The following is a 9,802-nucleotide window of genomic DNA, read 5'->3' as shown; positions in this document are numbered from 1 at the left end:
TGTAAGGACACGATTTGGTGACGAACCTAAACAGTATTGGGTTCGTACGTAAAAGGCCCAGACAATATGATTTGTAGAGCGTGGGTGTAAAGAGCTAGATTAACGGTGGTATCTACCTCCGAAATTTTCTTTCAAGCCCATACCATGTTTTCCTTCTCTTTTGTTGGTATAATCAACGTCTTTTCTTAAATCCCTAGTGTTACTCTCTCTCCCTCTCTTCTTCCTTCTTTCTCTTCAGTTTTATGTGTGTTCTCCTTTTTTTCTCGATCCCCTTCTCCATGTTCCTCTTTTAGTTTATATACTCCCCTGCGCGATCCATCTTCACCGAACACGTGTAGATTGTGCCCGGGGGATTTCTTTCTGTCCCATCTGACGCCTCCTGGAACTTCCTATGGGCAGCTGTAAGGCTGCTTTCCTGCTGCTCAGGTATCACCTCCACATTAATGCGGCCAGAGAGTTGGTTGAGAGGTCATTAATGCGGAGGCAGCTATAGTTTTAGATATTTGTTGGCCTTATCTCTTTCATCTTTAGTCGGCTACTCTACCCCTTGAGATGACCTACTTCTGAGGTCTGATCGTGGTGATACCACGTCCTGATCGTCTTCGGACGCGATCGTCCTCGGACGCATACTGTCGAGGAGGATGGCGTCCTCGGACGGGTGCACGACCTCGGATGGGCCACTGGCCCAACAATCCTCAACCAATTCTGAATCCTATGGGCCTATCGACCGAATGATCCCCACAAAACATATTTGGTGGCTTATTAGTATCTTAGTCTTCGAAGTGCATTAACATTAGACTGGACCAAATTTTAGTCATATGTAACCCAAAAGGAAATTTTTTCTATTTTAACTAGTCCAATTTTTCACTTCCAGTAGACTCTATTTTTCTTTTCACTACTCTAATTTTTTTTTTTTTTGGGTAAGGCACTACTCTACTTTAAATTTTAATACTATTCATTTATTCTATTTTATTTATTAAAAAAGATATATTTCTTATTCAACTATCAGAGACTTTACCAGTTGAACTAACTGAAACAATGAAATCCACTGCTCTTAACATTTCTTAAACAAGAATCTTTACACTATTTTTAATGTATCTAACATTTGTTGTACTGCCTGTCTCTATTTTTTATGTTATGTATAAAAAAATAGATGTTATCAATTGGTTACCAATTATTCAATTGATGAAACATCAAACGAAAGTATGGGTAATTTTAAAAAAAATTACCCCCCCCCCCAAAAAAAGAAAAAACCCTTCCCATAATTCGACATGTTATAATAGCAAATGAAGAATTAAAACGCTAAATGTCATGGATACACCAAGAGATACCAGTTAATTGCGTTACAAAACTCTAGGTACATATTATATTTTACTTGACTTAAAGGATTTATCCACATAAAAAGAAGTAAATAAATAATAATAAAAAGACTTAAATGATTCATCTAATTATCATTTTGAAACATGCTTGTAATTGCAAAGCTAAAGTGGGGAAGGGATTCTAAATTCCAAATAATGTCAAATTTTACTAGCAAATCGAGATGCGTAATGCTACGTCTACAATTTTTACAATAATTTCACAACAAATATTAGATAGCAAGTTATACTGGTTCTAATCTAAGCTCATCACTAAAATTACCTTTTTGCCTAATAGTGATAGTCAATAACAACTTACAACTTGCTACCTAGCATTTGTTGTGAAATTGTTGTGGATGTAACTGAATGATACCATGTTAATCCACTCTTAATAGAATCGTAGATTTTCAACAAGGAACCTTGTTGTTCAAGACTTCAAGGGGCCTTTTAGTAACATTGTCCTAGTAACGTTATTCAAGTAACATTGTTTGTATTTTTTGGAAATACGTGTGGGTGAAAAAGTGAATGGAAATATGTGTAATATTGTTTAAAAACTGAAAACATGTGTTTAAACACATGTACCAAACGACCCCAAGTGATTGGCATCTCTTGGTGGTTTTAACCTGAATTCATCACTAAAATTACGTTTTTACCCAATAGTAATCTATATTACTTATAACGGAATTCTCCTCTTTAATTGGACTTTTTTGAGGTAAAAAATATTTCATTTGCTAACCAATTACTTCTCCTATATCAATAACATCACAAGATTCCCCATAAAATTTCATTTCTTGGATTGAACTTTTATGTGGTTCAAAAATACCCTTACATCACTTTCAAATACACATTAAAAAATATAAAATAAAAAAAAAATAAAAAACAAAAACAAAAACAAAACAAAACAAAAAGTTCACCTCACAATCCATTCGAATTCAATGTTTGTGTTCTATTTGAATTCAAATACTAGTCCTTAGCCACATACATTTCCTACTCCTTTTAAAAAAGCAATATTCCTCCTTATCCCAATCTTTTCTCTATATGACTTTTATTATTATTGCAGAGGGATAAATCTATAAATTATTCTTTATTATTGTAGAAAGACAAATCTATAAATTTTTCTTGCAACAAGGACAATTTAGGGGTATTTAACAAGGAAGAGGATACCGTACCGTACTAGTACGTGCACTGGTACCGAAAATCCAATGTTTCATACCAATTTAAATACTGGCTGATTTTGGCCGTTTCAACCGGTACCAAGCATATTGGCTGATATATATAAAATAATAATAAAACTTTCTTTTTTTTTTTGTAATTTTCGAATTTTTGTAAGAGCGGAATGGTAACTTATTTGTATTATTTGTTTTCTTAGTATGCAATGAACAATTAAGCTTTCTGCTTTTTGTATTGTGTTTTTTTTTTCTTTCTTTTAGTTGATGCTAAAGTTTAAAATCATGAATAATTTGTTCTGAATTGAGATAATGTTTTATGGTAAATTTATTATTATTATTATTATTATTATTATTATTATTATTATAAAAAATAGTGGTAAATCCAAAACGGTACACCGGTATTGATCGGTGTCAAAATATATAGTTCAACTGGTCAAACCGATATAAATTCCGGTGTGAGATTGACTTCCTTGGTATTTAACTCTCTTGGATTAATGTATCATGATTAATTTCAATTCCAAATCTGTTGCTTCATTCTTCTAACTCGATTACACTATGTAATAAAAAATCACTAGATAATTCTTTTTCTTTTCTTTTTTGGGTTTGTAGGTGAAAAAGCAAATCCTAGAAGCAGTCTAACTCTAATAAGAAATAGTACGCTGAGGTATAGTTTCCACGTTATTAAAATCTCTTTTATTATTTTTTTTTTTTCAAAATTAGTGGCTTTAATGGATTGCTTCTTTGGTTATTAAAGTAAAAAAGTGGAAAAGATTCAACAAGATCGAAGGGTTTCAATACTTGGGTTAGGATTTCATAGCGGCTGATTTGCTTTGGTCATAATGGTTTTTGTTGGAGGCTGCTTGGAGATTGCACAACTATGATGGTAGAACTTGAGATTTAGCCGAGGGTAGTTAATTGACGGGGTGAGTGTTTGAAGGTATGGGTTTTTTATTTTTTTTTTAATTCGAGAAATGATATGTCCACAGCATTTTTACAACATTTTCACAACAAATCATGAGTGGTTAGTTGTTACCGGTTGTTATTATTGGGTTAAAATAGTAATCTCAATATTAAATTCAAATTTCAACCAATAACAACTAACCATCCATGATTTGTTGTGAAAATGTTGTGGACGTATCACTTCTCTTTTAATTCAAAGAGATTTTGCGTGTCCTTTAAAAGCAAAGTTGTTAATTTCTGTCTAGAGGTTTCAACTTTAAGTTCCAATTTAACCTTTTTTTTTTTGGGTCATGTGCTTCACATATTTTTTAATACAAAATTGAAAAATATGTATTCTAGAGAAAATGAATCTCTTTGCGATAAAGAGGTTCACTTATGAGATATCAAAGTCTTTTTCCCCCATCCACAAGCTTCAATTTTTAGATCTAAATGTTTGAATGGTGTTAATTTGGCTCATCAGTTAAAATTTTCTATTACTTTGATTTTGCAAGCATATAAAAGTTTAGAATGTATATATTTTTTGAAGACTTGCCCAAGAAGTGCATTGGTTGAATCAAGTTAAGATTTCAGAGGGATTGAATAAAAAAAAGTATTATAAAATAAACTTTTATCTTTCCTGTGATCCTCTCATGCAGTCATTGAAGGACAGTGTAAAAAAATTGGCTACTTTTGAAATATGCTAAAAACACCCTAGCATAATATTTAGAACCCTTAACACAAAGTTTTATGACTAAGTTGGTTTTAACATTAAATAAACAATATAGTCCAAATGTAGGTTACTTAGCAAATTTCCAAACTAACTAACTACACTACACAAACATGGCAATATAGAAAGATAGAGAAAATAAAGACCAAGAAAGCAAACCACACATAACATCACAAAGTGTTATGGAAGAGGAAAACCCAAGCCCCGAGTGTAAAAACCTCTCCCCCAACCACCCATCAGAAAACTTCACTAGAATGAATAGTTGTAGTACATGGATAACTATAAACCCTCCAAACCTATATCTTCCTATGTATTTAAGTCCTCCAAGCTTCAGCTAACAACTAACTCTATGAGTCTGTTCTTCACCTAGCTTCTTGCTACCGATGAGCCGCCAACAAAAAGCCACCAAAGGATTTGGATTTGGACAAGGCTTCTAACATTTCTAATGCCATTCTCTCACTCACAAGGTTTGTGTTTGTGGATGAGGAAGTTGTTTATAGAATCTCTAACAATAGAAAGAGATGGAAAAGAAAGATGGGAACTTAGGTTTTTCTTAAGGAAAAGCTCTCTCTTTTCATACAAAGGCTTAGCTTCAATAATCTTTTCTCTCTTGCATATTGTAGGATTTGTTCAACCCTTATTTGAAGCCCTTTGCCACGCATCACAGTTGTGTGTGCTAGTAGATGTGTAGTGGACAAGTACGTAGCAGAGTACAGAGATCATGCATCTCGTGACTTGGTCGCCCCCTAAGGTCGCGAGATGGTCGTGAGGTGCACGTCGGCATTCTCATCCAAGCTAGGTCGCAAGAAGGTCGCCTCTAGGCCGTGAGATCACTAGCCAATGTTGCTTCAATTCTTCAAGGAAAGGCTCAAGTACTCTACCCAAAAACACATGAAAACCTAGAAAACAATACATCAACATTAAAAGCATTACAAACAAAACTTTTGTCACTGAATTAAGCCAATACTAAAACAAGACTTCTCAACATTCATGAGTCGATGAAAAATGCTTAATGATTCCAATTAGTTTGCCGATAATCCACAACTGTTTTAATGTGTTAGCTTAGGACAAATATAAAATGAATTTGGTATTTATAGAAAACTAACCTGTGCAATTTTTTTCTTAGCATCCGTTTCGGATGAGTTGAGAAATTTAGCTTATCTACACTTTTAGTTTATTTTTGCACTTTTAGCTTATTTTTGCTACTATCTATGGGTCTCATTGCACTTTTTGATACTATTCATGGGTCCCACGGTATTATTTAGCTTATTTTTTTAACATATTTTCTACACTTTTAGCAAAAAGTTTCCAATTTCAGCTAAATAAATTGTTCCCAAGCGGACACTTGATAGTGCTGAAACTTTTAAGGAATGCAATTATTGCTAACCTAATCATGTTTTTTTTTTTTTTGAAAATTTTGACAAATGGCTAGAGTCAAATTATGAAAAACTAGGCTTTAGGTGAATTAATTTTTCACCATCATGTAGAACCATTTAGTTTTTTTTTTTTTTTTTTGGTTAAAGGGATAATATATATAAGGGATAATTACACTTTGCCCACCTGTGGTTTGCCTCTTCTATGTGCCCACCCGTGGTTTAAATTTTGACACTTTGCCCACCTGTGATTCTAACCGTGAGTGCTCCGTAACCCACCTCAATGTTTTCCATTACTCTAACACCAAATAAGTAAAAAACACATCCCAAAACAGATCAAACGACCAAAAAAATAACAAGAACATACCCAAGACACAAAAATCAACAAACACAAACCCAAGAGAAAATTATCTACTTAGAACCATTGATGTCAAAAGAGCTTCTCTGCAAATTACCTGACAAGTCATCGGCTTTCAACTTCAACTACACGCAGAGCTCAATATGGTCCCCTTTGGTCCCTCGGGCTTACAGTGCCATGGACTTGAATTTTGATTTTGAAGATTTGGATTTCATGACACCCACAAATAAAAAGATCTCATTTGGTGGTGGCGCTATGGTGTTGAGCAACAAAACCAAGTTGAAGAAAGTCACTTACAACATCAAGAAGAAGCTCAACATAAATCTTAATCTTAATGTTTTGAAGATGAAGCACATGCACAAGAACAAAACCAAGGCAAAGCCCACTTTTACCTATTTTACCTTCATCTTAATGTTTTGAAGATGAAGCACATGCCCAAGAACAAAGGTATTTCTATTCCTATTTCTTTCTAGAGAATTTCTATTATTTTATTTTCTTTATTTCTATATTTTTTTAATCTGAAATTTTGAGATGATTAATCTGAAATTAATAAGCCCTTTTGAGAGAAAAAAATTGTAGGGAAACTTTGTCTCTATTGAGCACAATTTACTTTTGGTTCATCATCTGATTAAAAACAAAAAAACAAAAAAATATTTTTCTTATCATATTTTACACTGTTCATTACAGGCTTGGACTAAGGCGTTGAAAGCTGCCTCTAAACATTTCAAGAAAAAGAAGAAGAAAGATCCCACGGCCCATGTGAAGATCTCCAACAATTTGAGAGATGGGAACATTTCAAGATGATTATTCAATTGAAAATTTCTCTCTGTTTTTCTTTTTGGTCAATTCATTCAAATCTGTATTGCCCTTGCAGCAAGCAAGTATACCGTACATTACTATCACGTGATTCAAAAAGTGTCCTGGGTTTGTGTTTGTTGATTTTTGTGTCTTGGGTATGTTCTTGTTATTTTTTTGATTGTTTGATCCGTTTTGGGATGTGTTTTTTACTTATTTGGTGTTAGAGTAACGGAAAACATTGAGGTGGGTTACGGAGCACTCACGGTCAGAATCACAGGTGGGCACATAAAATTAGAGGCAAACCATAGGTGGGTAAAGTGTAATTATCCCTATATATAAACTAAGAAGCCAAAATAGCTAGGTTCACGGCTGTAAGCCTACAATAATTAGTCCCATTTACATCAACGCAGATAAGATCAGTAACAAAGGATGGGGCAGCATCAAAAACACAGAATTCTACATCAAGATTACATCCATTCTTTGCTAGAGCATCAGCACATTAATTAGCTTCCCGAAACACATGCTTCACCGTGGCTTAAGGCACCCTGTTTAGCAACCACCTGTAGTCCACCAACAGAGAAGAATAAGCTGCATTAGAGCATTTGCTGGAGTTAATCAAGTCAACAACAACTTTTGCACCTAGTTCAATTTCCAGGTGCTGAATATCCAGTTGGCTGGCTAATATTAGACCATCTCTTAATGCCCAAAATTCCGCTACCATATTCGTTGCTCTTCCAATGGATCTAGAAAATCCTTTAACCCAATTCCCCGAGCTATCCCTGATCAGTCCACCTCCCCCAACTCTCCCTGGGTTGCCTAATGATGCTCCATCAGTATTTAACTTATAACAACCAGGTGGGGGCTTATTCCACTTCACAGGAATAGCCACCATATTCCATTGCCTCTGAATCTTCCCCACACATAAAAAATACTCCAACGCTTGGCTTACACACTACTTATGCAGATTAAGATGTAGGGTGGTATTATCAAATACAACCTTATTTCCATGTTTCCAAAGATTCCAAACAACAAAGGGAAACAAATACTTCCAAGGTGCTGAGGAAGGGTGACTTTCCTTGCTTTGGCAATTTACTCTAAGCCAATCTTGAACTTCATAATTAAAAGAACCAACCAAAAAAGGAGGAATGCGCAACCTGTGCCAGAATTCCCAAGCTATACACACTCCTTCAGCAAGTAAGTAATTGTTTCATTATGGTCTTTGCACAGTGGGCACCTTCCTTCACAATTAATTCCTCTTGATGCTAACACCTCCCTTACAGGGATACTATTGTGTAGACAGCCAAAGGAAATGAACAATCTTTGGTAACACATCCAATTTCCAAATCCATTGCCCCTGAAATTGAAGCTCTTGATCCTAAGGAGGCTTGGCAACATCATAAGCTGACTTTATAGAGAAATCACCATCCTTAGAGAATTTCCAAAGAATGGTGTCATTTGCCCTTCCAAACTTTTGACATGGGATAGCTCTAATCTTTTCTTTGATGCTAGATGGTAGCTCAACAGACACAGCACCCCAATTCCACCCTTGCCCATGACCACTGATCAAATCAGCAACCACCATGTCACTCTCATGCCTTGTTAAAGGGCCTTCCACAAGTTCCCTAAGGGATTTACCTCTTATTCAACAGTCATACCAAACTTTAACCCTGGTTCCATCTCTTATACCCCAGCAAATACCTTTAACAAAGGTTTGGAACCCAAGCTTAATTGCTATCCAATTAGGAGAATATCTGGGTCCCTAGAACTCCTCCTGTCTGTAAAGCAATATTTTCTCAAAATTACCTTAGACCATAAAGCATCCTTTTCTTGATTCATCCTCTAGTTCAACTTGGCCAACAAAGCAATGTTTTTTGCCCTGGCTTCTTGAATTCCAAGTCCCCCATTCTCCTTGGTTTGTATGATTTTGTTCCACCCAACTAAGTGCATCTTCCTCTTCTCATTGGTGGTTCCCCAAAGGAAATATCTATTGACTTTATCCAACTTCTCACATAAATGGACAGGCAAAACCCTTCCCTGCATTACATAATTAGGAATAGCTACCATAGTTGATTTCACCAACACCGACCTTCCGGCAAAGGAAAGGAATTGAGTTTTCCAGCCTGCCAATTTGTTCATCACTCTCTCCACAATGAAGTTCAAATGATTTCTGGCAACTCCTCTATGTTTGATTGGAAAACCAAGATATTTCCCGATCATTGTTGTGGCTTGGATTCCCAGTTTTTCACACACTTCATCTCTAACTTCTGCCTCCACATTTGGGGAGAAATAAATCTTGGATTTTTCAAGGCTAACCTTCTGTCCAAATTCATTGCAAAAACTCCGCAATACCTCTGAAATCACCTAACAAGCTTCCTCATTAATCTTAGCAAATAATATTAGATCATCTGCGAAAAATAAATGTGAGATGCCAACATTTTTCAGAGATGCTTTAAAAGGCTTCCAAACACCCTCAATACATTTCTGCTCAATTAAGTATCCAAGGTACTCCATACACAAACTGAATAAGTAGGGGGATAGAGGATCCCCCTGCTTGAGTCCCCATGAAGGAGTAAATGGTTCCAAGGCACCCCCATTGAACAATATTGAAATTCTTGTAGTGGTTACATGACTCATTATCACACGAATGAGATTCTGGGGAAATTTGAAAGCTTGGAGCACTTTATGAATGAAGCTCCACTACATCCTATCGTATGCTTTCTCCAAATCTACCTTGATGGCCATGTACCCTTGTTTCCCTTTTTTCCTATCCAAAGCATAGAATAGCTCCTGTGCAATCACCACATTGTCTATGCCCTTCCTACAAGGGACAAATGTTGTTTGGACAGGAGAAATCAGCTTACTGATCAAAGGTCTAATCCTCCCAACAATGATCTTAGAAATCACTTTATAAACTGTGTTACAAAGGCTTATAGGTCTGTAATTGTTCAGGGACTCTAAGGATTGACATTTCGGGATTAGTGTAATAAGAGTATCATTTAGATATTCAGGAACAACTCCACCATTAAAGATAGGGATTACCTCCGAGCACACTGAATTCCCAACATCAAACCAAAAGTGCTGGA

The 9,802-nt window shown here is 35.5% G+C and overlaps 1 protein-coding gene across 1 annotated transcript; it reads left to right on the top strand.

Annotated features, from left to right (window-relative positions):
• The first annotated feature begins 5,990 nt into the window (after nucleotides 1–5,990).
• On the top strand, nucleotides 5,991–6,725 carry LOC115956823. The gene is made up of 2 exons (XM_031075109.1): nucleotides 5,991–6,296; nucleotides 6,609–6,725. Exons 1-2 carry the CDS (start codon nucleotides 5,991–5,993, stop codon nucleotides 6,723–6,725), a joined length of 423 nt encoding a protein of 140 aa, XP_030930969.1.
• The last annotated feature ends 3,077 nt before the right edge of the window (nucleotides 6,726–9,802 follow it).

Source organism: Quercus lobata, chromosome 8 (assembly GCF_001633185.2).
Source record: "Quercus lobata isolate SW786 chromosome 8, ValleyOak3.0 Primary Assembly, whole genome shotgun sequence".
NCBI lineage: Eukaryota > Viridiplantae > Streptophyta > Magnoliopsida > Fagales > Fagaceae > Quercus > Quercus lobata.
Note: the sequence above shows the minus strand (reverse complement) of the source record. Positions and strands in the feature narration are given on the sequence as shown.

Bases quoted from the DNA above. Each gene is read 5' to 3' on its own strand.
- LOC115956823 (XM_031075109.1), top strand. From the start codon at position 5,991: ATGTCAAAAGAGCTTCTCTGCAAATTACCTGACAAGTCATCGGCTTTC. The intron at 6,297-6,608 runs GCAAAGCCCACT...TGTTCATTACAG, and splicing joins TGCACAAGAACAAAACCAAG to GCTTGGACTAAGGCGTTGAA.